Source organism: Urocitellus parryii, chromosome 3, assembly GCF_045843805.1.
Source record: "Urocitellus parryii isolate mUroPar1 chromosome 3, mUroPar1.hap1, whole genome shotgun sequence".
NCBI classification, from domain to species: domain Eukaryota; kingdom Metazoa; phylum Chordata; class Mammalia; order Rodentia; family Sciuridae; genus Urocitellus; species Urocitellus parryii.
In genome coordinates, this window is record NC_135533.1 from 57816946 (window position 1) to 57841094 (window position 24149).

General features: G+C 34.7%; 1 protein-coding gene across 2 annotated transcripts in view; it reads left to right on the forward strand.

The window, feature by feature from the left end:
- The window catches only part of Reln (reelin), a 452281-nt gene that overhangs the window by 170335 nt on the left and 257797 nt on the right, over positions 1-24149 (forward strand). For both annotated transcript variants that reach the window (XM_077796721.1, XM_077796720.1), the window contains exon 4: positions 20629-20699. In XM_077796721.1, coding sequence (XP_077652847.1) covers positions 20629-20699 — 71 coding nt within the window. The remainder of the gene's footprint in view (positions 1-20628; positions 20700-24149) is intronic.

Sequence of the window (24149 nt, forward strand, 5' to 3'; positions counted from 1 at the left end):
TTATATTTATTCATATAAAAATGTAGATTACTGCTAGATAGTGGATTGTTTGAAACTAGCTCTATCATAGGTGATCTCCCATGTGTTCCCACTCAAGGTTGAAGAGACATGGAGGTATAAAGTATCTAAACCTGTAAAATGTTTATTCAGTGTACTTATTTCTGGTACTGTTTCATTTTTTTTAATTACTAGTAAGGTTGTGATTTCATGAATTTTTTATTTCTTTTGTGAATTGTTATTAGGTAGGTGGCCATGGCAACTCATGGCATATGAGAAGGAAGAAGGAGTGAATAGGTCTGATGCTAAGCAGAGAGACTAGAAGCCCTAAGCCAGGCAGAGGCCAGCACAGGTTGAACTGTTTCCCTTGGCATCCCATTTCCCATGGTCGGAGCCCAGTAACAGGAAAGCTGGGTAATCACTCTGGGTACCTGAAGGCAGGATGGTTTGCATCTGAATCTCTAGCTGTGGGTAAAGCTGGTATAAACTTCTTGAGGACACAAACAATTTTCTGTTATTTTTTTTTTAAGTTCCTAGAATAGTGCTGGGATTATTACCAGGAGGAGTTAGGAGCAGGCATGTAGGTAGAAGTCCTAAACACTAAGATGATGTGGAAGGAAGAAAAGGACTGCCAAGGGATTTTCTTTGGAAAAAAGGTCTCCAGCCTGCCTAGTAGTGAATGATATCCATCAAGATCAACACGGGTTCTCAGGAATCATGACTGCCTCCCAAGATCCTACACATGAGGAGGTGGGAAAATTCTAAGCCTTCTTGAATTATGGGGCTGAAATACTGCTTTTCCTTCCTAAATTTATAATTGGCTTAGACTGACCTTTTGGGTGCCAGCCATGACCCTGTGCCAAACATATATTCATGGGAATCAGCTCATTTAGTCCTTATTATTATCATCCCCATTCTACAGCTGAATAAACTGAGACTTAGAGACATTATTTAATTTGCCCAAGATCTTAATGATCTTAAAACTGTGAAGTATTTAAACCCAAACTTTACTGTAAAGTTCTTTTTTGTTTGTTTATTTGTTTTTCATTTTTTTGGTACTGGGGATTAAATTCACGGATGCTTCACAATTGAGCTGTATCTACAGACCCTTTAATTCTTTTATTTGGATACAGGGTCTTTCTCAGTTGCCCAGGCTGGCCTTGAACTTGCAATCCTCCTGCCTCAACCTTCCAAGCAGCTGAGATTACAGGCATGTGCCACCACATGGGGCTCATGTTCTTTATCACAGTATTTTCCAACTACTTAAAATAATATCTTTGTCTTCAAATTGCTGTCAGAACAAGACTGAAGCTGGTAAGGAGGTATATCCAATCACGGAACTGGCTCAGAATTTGTTCTGCAAGGGCTTCAAGTAGCCATCCAGGGCTGGGCAATCTGTGGTGTCTTCACACATAACTCACTCCCAGGAGTGGTGGGCTGGGAAAGGCTGAAGAAGCAAAATGTTGGCTGACCAAGGAAGGGTACAATTCACAGCAATGTAGAATCCACAAAGATTTTAATCCGTGACTTATTACCATAATTAATGATTTGTTGTTTTCTCTCACATGAAAATTAGTTTGTCAGATGTAGTAATTGAGGAAGCTAATTACACATAGCTGTGCAGGGCCTGCCCCTGGCAAAATTGAATGTCTTTTGGCTTTGATTTGTTACCTCCTTTCTTGGCAGCATTTCCTTCCCTTCACAATTCCTTTATGTACCCCACATGCCCAGGATTTTTATGCTGCCCTTATCTTTTCCTTCCAGAAGAAAATTAATGTAATAAATGAGTTCATAATAGGGTTGGTTGGTAATTTAATAAATTACATGGCCGGGACGTTTTTGTGTTTACAAAGGGGATCTTACTAAATGTGATGTGGTATCCTGGATTGGAAACTGGGGAGGGGTGGGAGGAAGAATACTATCAGAAAAACGGGTAAAATCTGAATGTTAATTTCTTAGTATTAAATGAACAGTGGTTTAAAATGTTAACCTTAGGAGAATTTGGGTAAAGGTTATATGGGACTCTCTTATATTGTCTTGGCAACTTTTCCATAAATATGAAATTATTCCAAAATGAAACACTTAAAAATAGAAAATGGATCTTATGGAGAGATCAGTTAACATTCAATAGAACAAATTAATTAAGAAATTTCACGCATGAATTTTATACCACATAAGTACCTAAGGATAGTCCTAAAGCTAAGTGCCCATTCACTTTCCTCAGACCCTTGGTTTATCTAGCCATGGAGTATCTCTAAATTTTGTGAATTTTGGATGCTGTGACTTGTTCCTAGGGTAAGAAGATTGTATCTGTTCTTCTCACTACAATAAATGATGACAAAAGATAGAAATAAAACTTTAAGTCACAAAATAAGAGTAGCCATTTTTCCCTCTTCAGGAAAGGGTTATTGATTCTAGAATTCTAAATTAAGCAAACTAACTGACATGCTGGAAGATGACTAATTTTGAAAAGCCAAGGTCACTAAATTGCTACTATTTTGAAATATCAGAATAACAAACTAAAATACATAGGGTTTGTTTTTGTTTACTGGCAACATGGAATTCAGGATTCTTTATATGATCTAATTTAAGGGGATAATTGCTTGAGTACATGCACTCAGTTCAGTCTCCCAAAAGAATTCACTGCATATAACTCCAGAGATATTTAAATTAGACAAGAGTATAAAAATAATGATTCCCCTATTGGAATAGGTAGCCTGATGTTGGCATTATGTCAGATAAGAGACAATAGAAATTTGTTTGATTATTTATACAAATTGACTGGTTTGGCAGTTGCCATAGAAATGAGTCCTAATGAGTCCTAATGAACTACAGAAATACAAAAATGTGATTTCTTTGCCATTATACAAAAATGGAATATTTACATGAAGGTAAAGAATGACATTACTAGAGCCCAAGCTATGTCAAAATGGTCTTCCTTGCAGAATGTGATTCAAATAGTGTAACTGGCGCAAAACCGTGCTGATGCTATATCATTTTTCTGCTATAAGTGAGAAGCTGGACCTCATAATTACAAAGGAATTTAAAATTGTCCTTTTAAATATGTCCTTTTCCATGACTGATTTTTCACTTGTAACTATACTGTCACCTCTCTTTGCTGTCTTTGCAAAAGACTTTCTTTTGGCTAAGTAGAGAGTTTGTTTATGTCTTCCCAGCAAAGGGAAGGGGAAAAATATTTATGCAGCAGGAAATTCAATTCTGAAATACCTAATTTTTGGACTAATTGACTCAATCTCCTTTGCTCAATCTCCAATCCCTAGCCTTGTGTTATGATTCGGATTTTGAACTTAGATGTTTATACCTTATATTTTCTTCAACTCCCATTTATCCACACTGGGTTTTCTCTAACAATATTATATTGTACTCAATTCCAGGAAAGACATTTTAAGCAAAAACATTAGACTTCAACTTTTCCACCCCCCAAGGATTGTGTTAGTCAAACAGTAAGTTCACAGAAAATGTGAATGAGACAAGACAACTTTCCCAAGCTAAGACTTAGCTTGAGCCCATGAGGACCATTTATATAGATATCTATTTCTGATTTTGTGTGTCAAATCTTACTTTTCTTTTTTGCCCAAAGCAATGCAGGAAGCTGTTTATGAATGTTATTTAGAAATTGACTTCAATATAAAACACTATTTGGCATTAGGGATATTATGTATAATTAAGCTCTTAGGCACCAGCCAAATTTGAAATATTTCTCATAGCATAAATGTCAAAGTGCATAATATTTGATGTGGTAAATGGTAGGTTCAGTATAAATACTAGGATTTTGATATGGACTGAGCTCTTACACACCTATACATTAGTGATTCTTAACCAGGGGTGATTTTGTCTCTGTTTCCAGGGGACATTTTTGGAAATGTCTGAAGTCATTTTTGTTTTCATATCTGGTGTTTAGTGGTTAAACACATGAGATGCTACTAAAAAATGGACTCCAGTGCACATAACTGCCCCTTACAGCAAAGAATTATCCAGCTCGAATATCAGCTGGTAAATAAATGTAACAGCTGGTTAATAAACACCTATACTGGAGACCACAGTCAACGTGTATTATTTTTGCAGTATCCTTTTAGATTCATAATACATTGAAAAGTCATTCTTTCTGTCTGTTGTTATGATGTAGATATACAAGTGTTTCCCTTCTACCAAAGGAAGTAAAAAGCTTAAGGGAATTGAGACCAACAAGATAAATGTTAATCTTTACTAAAGGGCCTTTGGTTGGGGAAAGAAGGAATAAAAGAACCTGCCAAGAAAGAGTGATAGCTGTTTCAAGAACGGAGGGTGTCACTAAGAGGGAGGGTGATATATTTCTGACTCATTCGGGAAGTGGATAGCGGTTCACCTGTTCAGTCATTTTTAACCCTGGCTACAATGGACATCTTGTATGCCTGAGCCCTGTGCTCCAAGATTCTGAATTAATTGGTTGGGGATAGGGCCTGGAAATCTGTGTATTTTTAAAGTTTCCTATATCTAGAATCAGTAGTCCACGTGATTTAGGGTCAACCTTTCAAACACCCTTAATTTTTTAAAAAAGTATGCTATCTGTAAAATAAAAAAACACTTCTGTCTAGAAAAATGTTTATTTTTCCCATCCAAGGCTACCACTAACCCTTTTACTATCCTTTTTCATCTCTGTACCCTATGCTTTCCCCAAAAATGACCTGCATGAGCATTACCCTTGGAGAAACTTTGTTTTTTCACTGGAGCTACTATCTAACAGCTCTTATGAGATTTGTACTATTCCAAGATCAAACTCACTAGTTACAGAACTGTGTTAACACTAGGAATCTCAAATGGACACTAACACCACGGCAACACTGGAATTTGCTTGAAACACTGTGGAGATTGAATTTAAGTCTAGTTCTATGTACAACTCAAAGAATGTATTTCTAGGTAAAGAAGACAGAGGGGGAAAAAGTCAAACCCCATCCTGACAATATCCCAAGTATTCATATTGGTTATTTCAATTCTAGAATTGTCAAAAATTGGTACAAATGATGTTTTTAATGTACTTGGAGGAGTTGTAGCTTTGCCTGAGCAGGGCCAAAGGGCTTTGCTATAAATATGCTGGATAATTTAAGGGGACTTTCAATTAATCATTACATCAATAATTTAATGTGTTTCCTTTCATCTAAATTTGTCCAGAGGCAGGTATTTATACATTACGAAAGAAAAAGTATTCTCTCCCTGGGCACAAAGTTGCATATGATATGTGAAATTAAATTTTGGTTTAATTGAAATTTGGTTGTAATTTGAGGCTTTATTGTTTCCTTGGGCCCCCTACTACTTCCTTTTAATATGTCATTGAAAGATAACAACTTCTCTAAATTTATTTTTTATTCTAATTTGTTACATATGACAGAAGAATGTATTACAATTCATATTACACATACAGAACACAATTTTTCATATCTCTGGCTGTATATAAAGTATATTCACACCATTTGTGTCTTCATACATGCACTTATGGTAATGATATCCATCTCATTCCACTATCTTTTTTACCCCCATTCCTCCTTCCTTCCCCTCCCACTCCTTTGCCCTATCTAGAGTTTGTCTAATCCTCCCATACTCCTCCTCCCAACCCCACTATGAATCAGTCTCCTTATATCAGAGAAAACATTCGGCATTTGTCTTTTTGGGATAGGCTAACTTCAGTTAGCATTATAATCTTCAACTCTATCCATTTACCTGAAAATGCCATGATTTTATTCTCTTTTATTGCTGAGTAATATTCCAGTGTGTGTGTGTGTGTGTGTGTGTGTGTATACACACACACACACATTTTCTTTATCCATTCATCTACTGAAGGGCATCTAGATTGGTTCTACAGTTTAGCTATTGTGAATTGTGCTGCTATAAACATTGATGTGGCTGTGTCTCTGTAGTATGCTGTTCTTAAGTCCTTTGGGTATAGACGGAGGAGTGGAATAGCTGGGTCAAATGGTGGTTCCATTCTCAGTTTTCCAAGGAATCTCCATGCTGCTTTCCAAATTGGCTGCACCAATTTGCAGTCTCACCAGCAATGTATGAGTGTACCTTTTTCCCCCACATTCTCGCCAACACTTATTATTGTTTCTGTTCTTAATAGCTGCCATTCTGACTGGAGTGAGATGATATCTTGGAGTAGTTTTGATTTGCATTTCTCTAATTGCTAGAGATGTTGAATATTTTTTTCACATATTTGTTCTGAGAAGTGTCTGTTTAGTTCCTTGGCTCCATTTATTGATTGGGTTATTTGTGTGTGTGTGTGTGAATGTGTGTGTGTGTGTGTGTGTGTGTGTGTTTAGCTTTTTGAATTCTTTATATACCCTAGAGCTTAGTGCTCTATCTGATGTGTGAGTGGTGGAAATTTGCTCCCAAGATGTAGGCTCTCAATTCACCTCACTGATTGTTTCTTTTGTTGAGAAGAAGCTTTTTAGTTTGAATCCATCTCATTTATTGATTCTTGATATTCATTCTTCTACTATAGGAGTTTTATTAAGGAAGTTGGGGTCTAATCCAACATGATGGGGATTTGGGTCTACTTTTTCTTCTAATAGGCACAATGTCTCTGATTTAATTCCTAGGTCTTTGATACTTTGAGATGTGTTTTGTGCCTGGTGAGAGATAGGGGGTTAATTTCATTTTATTGCATATAGATTTCCAGTTTCCCAAGCACCATTTGTTGAAGAAGCTATCTTTTCTCCAATGTATGTTTTTGATGCCTTTGTCCAATATAAGATAACTGTAATTGTGGGATTAGTCTCTGTGTCTTTTATTCTATATCATTGGTCTACTTATTTATTTTGGTGCCAAAACCATGTTATTTTTTGTTCCTATTGCTGTGTAGTATAGTTTAAGGTATGGTATAGTGATGCTACCTGCTTCACTCTTTTAGCTAAGGATTGCTTTAGCTATTCTGGGTCTCTTATTTTTCCAGATAAACTTCATGACTACTTTTTCTATTTCTATGAGGAATGTCATTGGGATTTTGATTTGAATTGCATTAAATCTGTATAGTGCTTTTGATAGTATGGTCATTTTGACAATATTAATTCTGCCTATCCAAGAACAAGGGAGATCTTTTCATCTTCTAAAGTGTGCTTTAATTTCTTTTTTTAGCATTCTGTAGTTTTTGTTATACAGGTCTTTCACCTCTTTTGTTAAGTTGATGCTCCAATTTTTGTTTTGAGGCTATTTTAAATGGGGTAATTTTCCTCGTTTCCCTTTCAGAGGATTTGTCACTAATATACAGGAATGCCTTTGATTTATGCATGTTTATTTTGTATATTCTGCTACTTTGCTGAATTCATTTACTAGTTCTAGATGTTTTCTAGTAGAATTTTTGGGTCTTCTAAGTATATAATCATATCAACAGCAAATAGGGCTAATTTGAGGGTTTTTTTCTATCTGTATCCCCTTAATTTCTTTCATCTGTGTAATAGTTCTGGCCATTGTTTCAAGAACTATGTGAAATAAAAGTGATGAAAGAGGACATCCCTGTCTTGTTCCACTTTTTAGAGGGAATGCTTTCAATTTTTCTCCATTGAGAATGATGTGTGCCAGGGGCTTAGCATAGATAGCTTTTATGATGTTAAGATATGTTCCTGTTATCCTTATTTTTTCTAGTGTTTTGAACATGTATGGGTGCTATATTTTGTTGAATACTTTTTCTGCATCAATTGAGATGATCATATTTTTCTTATCTTTAAGTCTACTGATGTGATGAATTACATTTATTGATTTCCATATGTTGAACCAACCTTGAATCCCTGGAATGAACCCTACTTGATCTTGGTGCACTATCTTTTTGATATGTTTTTGTATTCAATTTGCCAGAATCTTATTGAGAATTTTTTCATCTATGTTTATTAGAGATATGTTTTCACTGTAACTGTGGTGATGTTCATGTGTTTGTTGACCTTTATTCTATAAGTAAGATTAAGCATGGATTAATTTTGTATATCAAACCAACCTTGCATTCCTGAGTGAATTTCATGATCATTTTTGTATGTTGTTGGATTTGATTTCCTAGTATACTATTGATGGTTTGTGTGTCTATATACATAAGGGTATTTATGTAGTTTCTTTTTTTCCTCCCTGTGATGTCTTTGTCTGCTTCTGGTATACTGGCTCACAGAATGCTTTTATAAGTGTTCCTCTCCTTCCCTAATTTTTTTTGAAGAATTTCTGAAGGATTGATGTCCTTGATTATGAAGGAGTAATTCTTTAAAAACTTTGTAGAATTCAACAGTGAATCCATCTGGGCTTGAGATTTTCTTTGTGGGAACTTTTTCTTATTAACTGAAGTTTTTTATGTCTATTTACAGTTTTAATTTCTTCTTGAATCAGTTTAAGAGCTTTACATCTTTCAAGGAATTTTTCTGTTTCATATGGGCTGCCTAATTTTTGGTCTATAGCTGTTCATAGTGTTTCTTTATGATCCTTTATATTTCTGTAAAGTCAATACCATTATCCCTCTTTCACTCTAGATTTTAGTAAATTGGTCTTCACCCTCCCCTGCCTTTTATTTTTTTTGGTATTCTATCTAATGGTTGTTCAATTTTGTTTTCCTTTTCAAAGAACCAATTTTTTAAAAACTGATTTCCTGTATCTTTCTTTTCTCTATTTCACTATTTCTGCTCTAATCTTCATTAGTTTCTTCCTTCTTCTTACTTTGGTGTTCATTTATTTTAAAATTAGATTTTATTTTTGTCAAAAAATTTTCAATATCATACAACAGGGAAAGGGTTATAAGTAAAAGAAAGACTTTCTCCACTGCTGCCAGTAACACTTCTAGAGTAAGGTACCATCATTATTTTAATTGCTACTTTTGTTACATAGAAATAATATGCTTAAATCAGTGACTCCATCTTGTGGTAAAAGAAGATATATCTCTTTTACATTGTTCCTTCCCCCAACACAAACTCAACCGCTATATTTTTCCAGTATAAATATGTCAAATTTTTAATAAAATTAATCATCAATATTTTAATTAATCATTATATATTATTTATTGAAGAACCAAATAATGTATTATGACTTTCTAATTTTTGAGCAGTTTTTTTATATTTAAATGTAATTGATTTTTTTCTGTTTCTTAATATATGGCTTTATTTTTCTTAAAGCACTTTTTCAGTTGATTGCTCAGAAAGTATAATGGTAGGTAAAATGTTTAATTCCTTACATTTGAATGATAGTTTGACTAGAGGTACAATTCCAGATTATAAGTAATATTCTCTAAAAATTTTGAAGTTTTCTGGGGTTATAATTGGGAAACCTGATAGAATTTTATTTTTATTTTGAATATTACGTGTTTTCTTTTCATGGAAGCTCTAATATATCTTTATGCTTGTTGGCTTTCAAATTCCTGGTAATGTTTTACAAGAACAGGAAGGATGTGTCTGATGCAATTCTTATGCCAGAGACTTTCTCGTCATCTTCCTGTTTTAGCCCCCTATATTGTGCCCCATCTCTCAATTGCAGACCCTCTGATTCAGTATATCTAAAGAAGGAGGCACAGGTTTGCTTTCCTAAAATACATTCCATTTTACCTATATAAACACTTAACTGACAAGTCTATATTTAAACTATCATAAAAATTGCTACCTGACATTATTTGAATGAACTGATGCTTAACAACTATATTTAAGCATGATATAATATATCAACGTTTCACCATCCATTTTCACTTTACCTCTACAATTTAATTATGGTTGTGTAAGAACTGTTTATTTCTAATCAAATCAGAAATCATGAGAAAACATTATTCCCAGTTCCATGATTGCTTTATTCATATATGTATGGAAATTTGTCAAAGGCTTTCACATTAGTGGGTCTGCATGGATGTTTCAGAAAGTAACGCTGATAGACATTAAAAATATAATTTAGATTCTATAATAAGTAGTTGATTGAAGATTACTCAATAAAATGTGGCAGACTATCTTTTAATTAATATTTATTTATTTATTATGTAGTTCTGAGGATTAAACTCAAAGATGCTTAACTGCTGAGATACCTCCCCAGCCCCTTTTTATATGTTATTTAGAGATAGGGTCTTGGTGTGTTACTTGTTGCTAAGTTACTGAGGCTGGTTTTGAACTTGCATTCATTCCTCCTCAAGCCCCCTGATGTGCTGATAGAATGTCTTTTAAATAAAAAGAAAAAAATAGTAAATACATACCTAATTGATTGCCTATATAGAGAAAGAAAATCCATTTGTACAGAAAAAAAATTCCCCAAAGAAAATGCATGCAAACTTCTATTTAACTAAGTTTAGAATAAGAAAGAGCTTCTAATCATGAAAGCCCTGGAAAAAATTAGGAGGGAATAGGTTGAAATTTTTAATTGCATGGAAATTTAAAACTTTAAAAAAATAAAACAAAAGCATAATGATAGTAAAAGATCAATTATAAACTACATTAAAAATAGTGACAACAAATGTAATAGTAGGTTAGAAGTCTTAACATTTAAGGTATGTTTATAAATCCTAGAAAAACGTCAAAATCCAGAGCAAAATTAACAAGCACATGAAAAGATAAATCCCAAAGCTGAAAAAAAAAATGAAACCAACAAGCATGTAAAATATCCCTATTAATAATTAATGAGTTAGAAATTAAAAGTAACTTAACACCACTGGAAAGTAAAATTGTCAGCTGGTAATGTTCAGTGCTGTCAGAGGTATTGTGAGGGAGGCGCTTTTCTAGTACACTGATGGAGAGAGCAAAATTGGTCTACATTTTCTGAAATGCTGTTCAGAATTATGGAGCAAAACTCTCCTAGTTTGCTTTTGGTTGCTGTGACAAAATCCATAGGGTCAGAGGCCTAAACAACACAAAATTATTTCCCATAGTTCTGGGAATGAGGCAGCCCAAGATGAAGGTGCCAGCAGATTCAGTTCCTAGTGAGGAGGGTTCTTGTCCTGACGTGCAGAGAGCTGATTTCTCACGGTGTGCTCCCATGACCTCTTCTCTGTGCACACTCAGAGAGTGAGTTCTAATGGCTCTTCTTCTTTTAAAAACATAATAATTTTTGTTATTGTATATTCACATTTCAAAATGCACCTATTTATGAGATGCAAAGTGATGCTATAAAAATGGATACAATTCGGAATAATTAAACCAAGTTAGTTAAGATACCCATTAACTTAGATACTGAACATTTGGGGTTTTGAGAACATTTGAAATTCTCTAGCAGTTTTGAAATGTAGGATACTGTTATGAACTGTATTAAACTTATGTCTCTCTTAACTGATTTTTTGTACCCTTTGACCATCATCTCTCTTTGACCTAATCCCTCCACACCTAGGGTCTGTAACAACCCTTCTACTCGTTGCTTGTTATGAATTAAATGGTTTGTTTCCAAATATGAGTGATAACATGCAGTATTCATCTTTCTGTACACTTAGCATAAAGTTTTCCAACTTCATTCATGTTGTTACATATGACAGACTGTTCATATGGCAGGATGATTAGCATTCCATTGTGCGTATATACCACATTTTCTTTAACCATTCATCAGTCTTTTTATTTCTTGGCGCTATGAATAGTGTCAACCCAGATCTGGGAGTGTAGAAATTTTTTGACTAACTAATTTCAAATCTCCTGGATAAGTACCAGAAGTGGGATCCCTGGATCCTATGGTAGTTCTATTTTAAATTTTTATACAACTTTCTTTCTGTAATGGCTGTACACTTTACATTCCTGCCAACGGTGCACAATCATATCAACTCTTGTCATCTGTTGTGTTTTGGTTACAGTCATTCTAATAGGTATGAGGTGGTATTTCATTGTGATTTTAATTTGCATTTCCCTAATGATTAGTGGTATTGAACATTTTTTCACATACCTGTTGGCCTCTTGTATGTCTTCTTTGAGAAATGTTTATTCAGGTCTCTTAATTTTTATATTGTTTTGTTTTATTGCTATTGAATTGTTTAAACTCTTATTATGTATCTCAGACCTTAACCCCTTATTGTATGTATAGTTGGCAAATATTTCTCCAAATCTGTAGGTTGTTTCTGTACACTGTTAATTGTTTTGTTATTCAGAAGTTTTTTAGTCTTATGTAATTCCATTTGTCTATTTTTGCTTTGGTAACCTTTAATTTGGGGGTAAGATTTTTTAAATCTTTGCCTAGACCAACATTGTATAGTTTTCCCTTATTTTCTTCTATTAGTTTCATAGTTTTTGATCTTACATTTAAATCTTTCATTCATCTTAAGTTGATTTTTTAAAAAGTATTTTTAGTTGGAGATGGACATGAAAACTTTATTTTACTTATTTGTTTGTTTGTTTGTTTATGTGGTGCTGAGGATCAAACCCAGTGCCTCATGCATGCTAGGTGAGCACTCTACCACTGAGCTACATCCTCAGCCCTAAGATGATGTTTTAGTCTGGTGTAAAATAAGGGGCTGTTTTCATTCATCTGCCCGTGAATATCCAGTTTTCCCAGAACTGTGCATTGAACTCACTATCCACTGCATATTCTTGGCACCTTTTTCAAAAATTAGTTGACTCTACCTGTGTGGGTTTATTTATAGACTTTTTGTCCTGTCCCATTGATAAATGTGACTACATTATTTTTTGCCAGCACCATGCTGTTATAATTACTCTGACTTCGTAGTATCATTTGAAATCAGGAATTGTGATACCTCCAGCTTTGTTCTCTTTCTTTTCTTATAAGGATACTAATCTATTACAGGGGATCCACCCTCCTGACCTCATCTAAACATAATTGTCTCCCAAAGGCCTCACTTCCAGATACCATCACATTGGGTTGAGAGCTGCAACATGTGAATTTGGCAGGGAGAGGGGACACTTTCAGTCCATAACAAAAGCTGTAAATGTTTATGCTCTTAGTTCAATTCCCATCCCTGAAAATATATTTTAAAATGCAAGATAAGGGGTCAGATATTTAATATTTAATTACTGAAAATATTGTAAACAAGTTCCAACCATAGAAGAAAAGGAAACTTTGTTTCAGCTATATTCAGCTATATACTACCATATAGCCTTGAAAAATCCTGTCTAAAAACATTTAATATAGGAACTATTTAAAATAAATAATAAATATAAAGACATAGAAACTTCCTTTAAAAATGTTTTTTCCTTTAAAATTTTTTTTGATACATCTTTATTTTATTTATTTATACGTGGTGCTGAGGATCGAACCCAGTGCCTCACACTGTTTTCTGGTTCTGTCTCGAAAAATGAAACACTTGTCTAAAATAAACATAAATCATGAGCCATGGTGCAAATCCCTGCCTTCTGATTACAGATCTGCTGTTTGAACCTTAGCAATTATGCAGCCCAGTTTATTTTATAGCGTAAGAAAAGGAGATGCGCAGATGCTAAGTGACATGACTATCCCATGGACAGAACAAATGCCAGAGCTAGAACAAACCCCCATTCCTCCCTGACTGAAGCTGCTACTTTTTCTTGTTGTTGATTTTTTTTTATGGTGCTCCTTTTTTTTTTTTTTTTTTTTTGTACCAGGGATTGAATTCAGGGGTGCTTTATCACTGAGCCACATCCCCACTACCCCCTTTTTTATTTGTTGGATTTGAAACAGGGTTTCACTAAGCTGCTCAGGGTCTCCCTAATTTGCTAGGGCAGGCTTTGAACTTGCGATTCTTCCACCTCAGCCTCCCATGCCGCTAGGATTATGGGGTGTGCACCACCATGTCCAGCTCTTTATGGTGCTTCTTAGGCAACTTGTGTGGGTTTTTTCAACACAAGTACAGACTCCTTAATTCACTATCTAGTCAATAACATAATTTTTACAAAGCGTTCCTTTGGAATTGGTGTGGCTTTTTACCAGTTTTGTCCTTCTCTTGCCTGAGGATACCTCTGAGGCATGTTCACATAGGCATTCTTAGTTAAAAGGTGTTTAAAACAGGCAGAGCCACTCCAGTACTTTTGTTTGATGACTTTCCGTGATTAAAAAAAGTTGGTATGAAAAACATTTTTTCTTTGAAGTTTTGGAAAGCATTGAATTACAATTGTTTTAAAATTACTTAGGAAACTTTTTCTTTGTTAAATGATGAAAATGTGCTAAAATAGTAAAGCAAATGCATCAGTTTTTCTTTTACTTTTCTTGCTATTAACTGATTTCCAAAATAAATCTTATCTATAGTAATGTCTGTTTGACCATATATTTTATCATCTATCTTTTCCATGGTGTTTCTTATGCAATAATATGCTGGTTACTTTTTTGGGGGAGAGGGGGGAGGGACCTGGAATTGACCCTAGAAGCATTTAGCCACTGAGCCACGTTCCCAGTCCTTTTTTATTTTTCATTTTGAGACAAGGTCTTGCTAAGTTGCTTAGGGCCAACCAAGTTTCTGAGGCTGGCTTTGAACTTGCTACCATCCTGCCTCAGCCTCCTGAGCTACTGGGATTAAAGGTATGCCCCACTGTGTCTGCTGCTGGTCACTTTTTAAAGCATTTGACATTCTGTATAACAGGGAACCACGGACTAGTCATTCATCTACTCCACATTTACTGTATAGCTGCTACCATGGTTGTATGTGTATAGGTGAAGAATAACTTATCTGAAATGCTTGCAACAGAAGTTTTTGGATTTCAAATCTTGGAATATTTACATATACATTTTGAGATTTGTTAGAGATGAGACCCAAGTTAAACCCAAAATTTATTGATGTTTCCTATACATCTTTTTACCTAGCTTATAGGTAATTTATACAATGTTTTCAGTACATTTTGCCTATGACCTGTCATGTGAGCTCAGGTATGGTATTTTTCATTTGTGGGGTCATGATGGCATTCAAAAAATTCAGATTTTAGAGTATTTTGGATCTCAGATTTTGGATCAGGGATGCTCAACCTGTGTTTTCAGTGGATCTGTGCTGTTAGATGAACATAAACTGTATCAGATGAACATAGATCCTACATCTCAATTTCTTTAGTTAATTTTGCTGATTCATTTGGAAGTGAAGTTAGTGTTAACCATTCATTTATTTTCCCTATGTTTATTATTTTACCTGTATTTCCTTTCTCTTGCTAATATAACTATACCTCCATCAGGAAACAGGCTTAAGCCATGTATTTGGTGACCTTTAAGGACAGACAGATATTACAATTACTAGATTTCAGGGATAGAGAATATTTATATATGTGACAGAAGGAAAAATGCTGTGGTCTAAAGATAAAAGATGCGGTTGTAAAAACAATGAGAGCAGTGAAGTTTTGGAAAGCAAATGCTGTGAAAGCATGCAGAAACTTTTAAGCATTTTGTAATAGCCTAGCATAGCTGAAATTGAGAGTTTAATATAAAAATAATTTCTCCCTGGAGTTATTCATTTACTCCCTTTTATGTTTTAAAGCATTTGGGTTTTTTTTTCTTGTTTTAATAAATGTCCCCAAATTAGAAATTATTAAATTTGCTGACAACAAGGGTGCAAGAATTTTTATTTTTCTAAATAAATTGTTTCCTTCAAAGACAAAATTTACTAAACCCAGAAAACCTCTTTCTTTTCTCGTGTTCCATATAGTTTCTGGAGGGTAACTTGACATACTGATATTGCACTAAATTAAATTCAAATTCCTGATTAATGAATGCCCTTGTAGCTGTGAATATAAAAGACTCAGTAACACACCAGAACTCATGGGTAAAGCCACAGAGAAAGGTGGGAAAAGTAACCCACCCATAGAGGGAAAGCACATTGTCCTAGTTTTAAGATGAGGCAGCTCATGTTGTTCTTCACATCAATCTGTGAGCAAATCGATTCATTCAATAAATAAACAATACACTTGGGAATTCAGGCACTGTGACAATTATACTAAAACCTGTCTGTATTCATTACTTGGAAACTGGATTGCAATATTGCACTCTTGGAAGCAAATTGTGAACTGAAAAATAGAAATAGTTTTGATTTCTTCCTAAGTTCACATCATTATGACTAGTGTCTTATAAGGGACACTTTCTTTTTAATTAATGATTTCTAATGTTTCAGAAGCTTGACTCTATTTAGGTTGAGAGATTAAGGATGCAAAGAGTGAATATGACTATCTTTAAGTGATAGTGGTTATTTTAAGTTATCCCTGTCCTCACATAGGGAATATGAAGCTGGTATTCTTCAGTGTAAAGACTGAGCTTCAGTCCTGTGCCACAGCACAATGCACAGTTGATTCTTAAATGCCTTCGTGGACAGTTGCTCTAGGAGTTGGTAAGATCAGACTATCTCATACTCTTTTAAAATTATAACAAAGACTATTTCAAGCACAGAATATGTTGATCACAATGAGTTTTCTTCATCTGGGAAATCTAAAGAGTTTCTCAAATGGTAGAATAGTAACTTTAAGATTATGTATTTAATATGGGGAGCTCTTTTTTTGTAAATATAATTTTATTATAACATAGACTCACTAATTCAAAAAACTTAACACCAAAAAAAACCCCACAAATAACCCAATAAGTAAATGGACAAATGAACAGACATTTCACAAAAGAAGAAATATGAACAGTCAATAAATATATGAAAAAATGTTCAACATCACTAGCAATTAGAGAAGTAAAAGTTAAAACTACACTGGATTTCATCTCACTCCATCAGAATGGCAATTGTCAAGAATACAAGTAACAATAAATGTTGGCAAGGATGTGGGGAAAAAGGTACACCCATACATTGTGGGTGGGACTGAAAATTTGTACAACCACTCTGGAAAGCAGTATGGAAATTCCTCAGAAAACTTGGAATGAGACCACCATTTGACCAACTTATCCCACTCCTTGGCTTATACCCAAAGGACTTAAAGTAGTGACATAGCCACATCAATGTTTACAGCAGCTCAATTCACAATAGCTAAGCTATGGAACCAACCTAGGTGCCTAAATGAATGAATAAAGAAAGTATGGTACATATACACAGTGGAATATTACTCAGTCATAAAGAAGAATGAAATAATGGCATTTGCAGGTAAACGGATGGAACTGGAGACTATCATGCTAAGTGAAATAAGCCATTCTCAAAAAACCAAAGGCCACCTGTTCTCTCTGATAGGCACATGCTGACTCACAATAGGTGGGCTGGAGGGAGGAATGGAAGTTCACTGGATTGGACAGAGGGAAGTGATAGGAAGGGAGCTGGGATGGGAATGGAAAAGACAGTATAATGAATTGGACATAACTTTCTTATGTTCATATATGAATACATGACGAGTGTAACTCCACATCATGTGCAACCATAAGAATGGGAAGTTATACTACATGTATGTAGATATATCAACATAATTCTACTGTAATGTATAACTAAAAAGAACAAATTTTTTTAAAAGATCAGGAGGTACAGATCAATAGTAAATCATGTGTGAGGTTTTGGGTTCAATCCCTAGCACTGCAATAAAATAAAATTTTTAAAAGAAAGAACTGTTTTATGGTGATAGAAATTACAATACTGACTGTCTTAGAGAGGTGGGTATTGACTGAGGGAGACAGGAGGAACATTGTAGAGTGATGAAAATGTTCTATATCTTATTGTACTGATGATACATGGGTATACACAATTGTCAAAACTTCTTGATTGCTTAAAATGTTTTGTTCATTATATGCCGATTATATTTCAATTAAACTGAGATTAGTCTCTTTCCAAAAAAAAAAAAAAAATCAAGCCCAGAAAGCAGGCTCTCCTTCCAAAAGAGACTGAAAACTACCATCATATCTTGAACTAGGTTAGTGAAAATTTGATAGAATGCTTAAAAGCAGGATTCTACCTTCAGACTGCCTGGGGTTGAATTCTGATTTTACAGTCAGTTGTGTGTCATTTGTGAATCACATGATAACTCTGTGTTCCAGAAAAATTGGGATAATGGCACCTAGCTCACATGGCTGTGGTCAGGAATAAGTTGACTTATATAGATTCTTACAACAGTGCTAACAGGGGTAAATTTTAATTTATAATAGGTGCTATAATAGATATAGTATAGACCCACCACATTATTATTATCATTTCTACTTTTCCCAAGCAAAAGAATTGGGACAATGGCCTTAAGCACATGGTATGCTGTGCTTCTCAAGACAGTTTTTTAAATACTAAGCTACAATATGCCTGATCCATATTCTGTAAGAGATGAGTTCAGTGGCTTTCAAAATCTGCTTCCTAAAGCCCAAGAGTTCTAGAAAAATGCACTAGGAAGATGTGGGGAATGGGTGGTGGGGAGCATGTTGGATGAGGGGAGGGAAGCCCACAACTTCAAAATCCAGGGCTCCAGGGCTGGGGATGTGGCTCAAGCGGTAGCACGCTTGCCTGGCATGCGTGCGGCCCGGGTTCAATCTTCAGCACCACATACAAACAAAGATGTTGTGTCCGCCGATAACTAAAAAATGTTAAAATTCTCTCTCTATTTCTACCTCTCTCACTCTCTCTCTCTTAAAAAAAAAATCCAGGGCTCCATTTTCTATCTTGCAGTTTCTTTTCTATCTGCAGAATGAGTATTATGCTAAAAAAATCAGTTTTGATTACTTTATAATTCTTTAGGAATTATGAGATCTGTTCATTGAACCAAAGCAGAAGTAAGTATATGAATGAAAGCAACAAATCCTAAATCTGAGAAAACTAAGTATTGGGAAAAAAACGTATGGACTTACCACAGGGCACCATGCGGTAACGAAGATTTCTTGACATCTCTGAAATAGAGATAAGGTGAAACTGCTGTTGAAAGTATTTTATCTCAATTCTTGGGCTCAGCCTATTCATGAGGAGCACAGACTGGCACAATGATAACCAAGTGTGTGGACCAACAAGAAATATTATGATAGGACTATTACATGCTTACAATCAGAAGACAACTAAAACAGATAATTATTTAAGCATTATATACTGTAGGAGGTTTCTTAGTGGTTAGTGATTTCTGAAAATAATGTCTCCCTTCCAAAGCAAGTGTCACACCAAAATTCTATACTTATGATCTTTGTATTGCTATTTAGAATTAGATGTGATCTCAAAAGCACTTGGCTTGACTGAATTGAATAATGCATTTAAAATGGTAAATAAAGTCAACATGTTCTGCCCGGACAGAAAACCTGTATTAATTAATGTGTCAGTAGGATATGTTTGTGGCTTAGATTCATCAAATGTTAGTCCTCATTTTAAGCTTTCTGAAAGTGAAGGCAACACTATAAATATATATGAATAAAAAGAAAAAAATTAGCATCTGCTTATCTGTAATTTTGATAATAATTAATATGGAAAGCACGGTCTGACTCTCTTTGTAGGTCTCACATATGCTGTGAGTTGAAACTATACAATGATTTTTCTCCCCAATTAAGTCTCCCTTCCACCACTCAAAACTGTCACTCATGCCAGTGTGTGTGTGTGTGTGTGTGTGTGTGTGTGTGTGTGTGAAAGTATAATATTTTTAGTGTCACTGTTAAAATATATTTGCTTGGAGCAACATCATCTGTTAACACTCCAGAATGGATTAGTTTATCAGATTACTTTCAGAGAGTTGGGTCCTGGGTATTGACACCAGGGGCTAGCAACAATTTCATGAAGGACAGAAATCAGAAAGGTCTACAGAATGAAGGGGGAAGGTATCTCCACATGGGGGCCAGAGTCGGGAATGTTGGTAGCCAGGAGCCCCTCATAAGCTGAGGAAAGGACAAGATGTTGACCAAAGAAGACCCTGGGGAGAAGAAATGCAGAGGACAAACCATGCCCTCTCATGAGCCAAGCACATAATCTATCTTCAGCAGATAAGGACTGAATCAAATTATCTTTATTATAGGGTGATTTTGATAAAAAAAAATAAAGTCAGGATTTAATGTTAATATATTTAATTAGTAAAAATATTTTGTATGGCTTATTTTCTAAAATCAAGTTTCTCAAGGAAACATGATTTTCTGATCTAAATTCTTTTCAGTAGCATGTTTTTACACCAGAAGAATTATTTTTAAAAGAAAACACTTAACATATAAAAGCATAAACAATTATTCCTTTAATAAGATGTTTCCTATTATAGCCACTGAATAACACATCTGCTGCAAGGATTTTTTTTTCTCAATACCCATGTGCATAGCTCTGATTAGAGGAGGTAAAAGATGCACGTCTCCTTTCAATAGTGAATTAGACCCAATAGGGAGAAAGGGGATATTTTAATCTGGCAGATTTTATTATGAAAACTGTAATAACCCTTATTTTTTTAAAGAAAATACTTTAAAAAATATAATTCTTTGCTTCACTCTCTGTGTTATTGATTTTGGAAAAAAAAATACCTGTAGAGCATTTATCTCTAGTAGTAATATTATGATTACTCCACAAACATTTTATATCAACATCACCTAAAGAATAAATTTTAATAAGCATTCATTCCATAATTTTTCTTCCATCTAGGTTTTGCTTACATCTGCTGTTTTCAAAATAAGTCCCCAAATGTTGCAGTATATTTATAAAGTAAGACCAGAAGGTAACGATCAACCCAGGGCCTTGGTTTCAACCTTCACTCTATGGTCCACTTCTGTTCCTGTCAGATGCACTCCTTTTTAAAGATCATAATTTCAAAGTGAACTTTAAGAATGAGGCTCTTTGCATTTAAATTTAATTTTAAAAAGATCTTAGTACCATATATGTTACGATATTTGAATTAACCTTTTTCTGTTCATTTTCAGGGCTACAGCAACACACAGGGGCCAGGTTATTTTCAAAGATGCATTAGCCCAGCAGTTGTGTGAACAAGGAGGTAAGAGTTGTGTTTGACTTGTCTGTGTTGGTTGTGTCCAAATTACTTATGATAGATCTTATATTCTATGACTAAGTAAGCATTTTATTACTATTACTTGATAAACTGCCTTAAAATTGAATTATTAACCAGTTTACATTCCTAATAATTATTTATTAAGTGACTGTTGATAAAGGTCTCTAGCCTCTGAGAAAAAACAAGTATGAGCAAAATAAATCAAAAGAAAGTTTATACTATTTTCATAGTTTTTCTAATGAATTAATGTTGGTTATCCTAGAAATACATGCCTTAGTCGTAATTTTAGAATTTAAAAAAATGTATTCTGCTTAATTTACCATTTAAAACTTGTCAACTTTGCTGAAATTTTTTCTGATTATTACTTTTTTATGTAGTATTTATGGACTTCCTTCAACTGTGGACTATTAAGAATTATGAGTAGATACTATATTTCTTTTAGATTAAAATTTACATAATATCAGATATGTGTAACAGGGAATCAGGCAACCTTAAATGATTTCTACTTTTGAATTGTCCTGTATAAATCCAGACTTTCTTCCAGACAAAACTCCAGATACATACTTACGCACAAAATACAATAAACACTGAAAATCAGAATCCGTGCCTATATGCAAATTTGCACCTCTTACCTCTTGAGATTCCATCTTTGGACAAACTTTGTTTGTCTCCATGATAGTGTTTACCATTTCCTATAGAATTTTCCTCTGAAAAGTGATGAATGCTGCCCTGAGACTGGGCTTCTCAAGTATAGGAGCTATGACTCAATGCTTCTTGATTTCCCTGTAGCTGGCCTAGTGCCTGGCATATAAGTGCCACTCCAAAGTTTCTGGTGGAGAGAATGAATGTAAATTGGCCTAAGCATACATATAGTCCTTGATTGAGCATCTTGTGGATGAATGCATTTTAAGTCCATTGTTGTCTATGTTATGCTGTTTTCACTCATCATCATAGACATAGGACCAATTTCTGTTTAGAATGATATTTCAGGGAATTTGTTAACTTAAGAATAACATTATTGAGTTTAAAGGAAATGTCCACTAATTATCTTTCTGTTAAAGAAAATCTAATGGACTTAAAAAAAAGAAAATTTACGTACACACTCATGTACATATATAGATACAATACACATATAATCAGTACAGTTTTATCTAATTAGTGTGATAGTTGATGATTATTACTGGCAAACTTCTGATTGTTTACTTACATGATTTCTGAATCAGAAAACTCTATAGTTTCAGACATACCAATATTCTTTGGTTAAACAGATTTTATTCTGTGATTTTTGAGTATGCAAATATTTAGAATATGCCTCTGCAAATAAGCTCAAGAATTCTATCACAATGTAAAATTTTTTCTAAACTATGAAAATGTTCACATTACTGAAAATATAGAATGCTGTATAGCAGTGAATATCAATATCCTGAAAAGTGTGTAATGTCAAAAAAAGTCTAATTTTATTAACATTTATCATTGCCTAAAAGCTAATTTCTTTCAAGCTTTGAATTTAAGAGTCTTTTCTATTATAAATGAATTATTGGGGCTGGATCCTCTAAAATGAAATAGAAAAGCCAAGAAAAATCAGTGGGGAAAAAAATTCTCAACCAGCGAGAAAAAAAAATTCTCAACCAGCGAGAAAAAAAAATTACCTTATATAGTAGTGTTGCTCGTGAACATGATTTAAATGAGGGTAGATGTGGATGTTATTAAAAGCGCTGCTCAACCCAGGGTAGAAGGAAAACACTGAGCTTTTCAACAGCACCTAATACACTGAAATCATCAATTTAACCGAGATAAGATGAGAAAGAATTCTAACAAGACTGATGGCTTCCTGCTGTCAGGAAATAATAAGGAAAATAATTAGTGCTATAAACTGTATATTTATTTTGATCCTATCTACTTTTAATTAAAATATTAATTATTTTCTCAAATAAAATAGCAATTTTAACATGGAATGATTTTCTATGCATTAAATGAGGAATATCTAATATATTTACAAGAAGAAAAAAATGATAATCACTACTTACCACATCACAGGACCTTTCAATTATAACATATTCAGTAGGTTTGCTGATTTCAATTAAAAACAGTTCACACAAAGCATAATTTGTTTTGTGGAGCTTGGATATGGATATTATTACAAGATTGTTTTGTATTAGAACACATACTAATGATGTCTTGTCTGTAGTCTTATTCCTTTCCTTAGAAGACTCTATTGGAAGACTTTATTCTACAAACATATAACCAGCACCTGGAAGGCTGCTGCCCTAACTCATAGAGCTAAACATGAGCATGAAAGTGAAAAGACACCCATTTCCTGCTCTTGAGGAGCCTAGAGGCTAGGATGTAAATGGAAGATCCATGAATCACAGAGGTAGCTGAGTTGCCTGGGGGCTTTAGGGGAGCTAGTGCTGAAAGGTCTGCAGGGTTTAAAAAAGAAGAGGGGAGTTTCTCTGTCTTCCTTCCCTTTCTCCACTGACCCAGCATTGGTCCAGCCACATCACCTCCTCTGGGAATTGGTTGATAGCCTCCTCCCTGATTGTCCTGCTCCCATTTTCTTGGCGCCTATACAGAGCTGCCATAATGCACTTGCTTCAGTGGAAATATGATTTTATTATTTCCCTGCTTAAAATTCTTCCCTGTCTCAATTAGAAGCAGTAGTTTATCTTCATCATAAAAAAATTTCCATTGCTTTTCATGCATTCAGGGAAAATCCTTTACATCTGGCTTCTGTTTGTATTCCCCACCTCATATCTTGTCATCCTGTCACTTCTACCTTAAAACTTCCTGAATAAACCTCACTCCATCACCCCAGTTTTGTTTGTACCCTTCCCTTGAAGCCTTTTTTTGCTCTGGCTAATTCAGGTTTTCCGATCCTGCTAGGTATTATCTCCTCTACCAGCCAGGAGAGGGGGACACCTGGTACATTGTGACTTGGACAGTATCAAAGTTGTGTCTGTATTCAGACATGATTAAGAAGTGGATGTGCTTCTTTCTTGATCCATCAAGGTCCCCAAGCAGCCTTGTCTGATATTGTTTATGTTTAGCAGGACAGCACCAAGGCCTGGCTGGGAGAGCCAGGCCAACATCTGGGTGTCAGGGGCTACTTTTCTTGAGGCTGAGGAGAGAAATCCAGTGAGCAGACATTTGTTTTGGATTTCAGGCTTTATGACGGCTTTGGAGTCATAGAGAAGTGAATCAGGGTCTGTCTGTGTGACCTTTCTCTGCAGAGATGCTGGCACAGAGGACAGGCTCAGTAAATCTTAAAGGGAAGGGATCTTGTTGGAACAAAGGTTTAGGCAAGACCAGCTGACATAAAATAAAAGTGTAAGCTGGTCAGTGTCGTAAGAATGGGGATATTTTATTTTTTTCCCCTTAAACTTATCTGTATTTTCTAATTTCTTACAATGAACTTATAGTATTTGGTTATAGAAA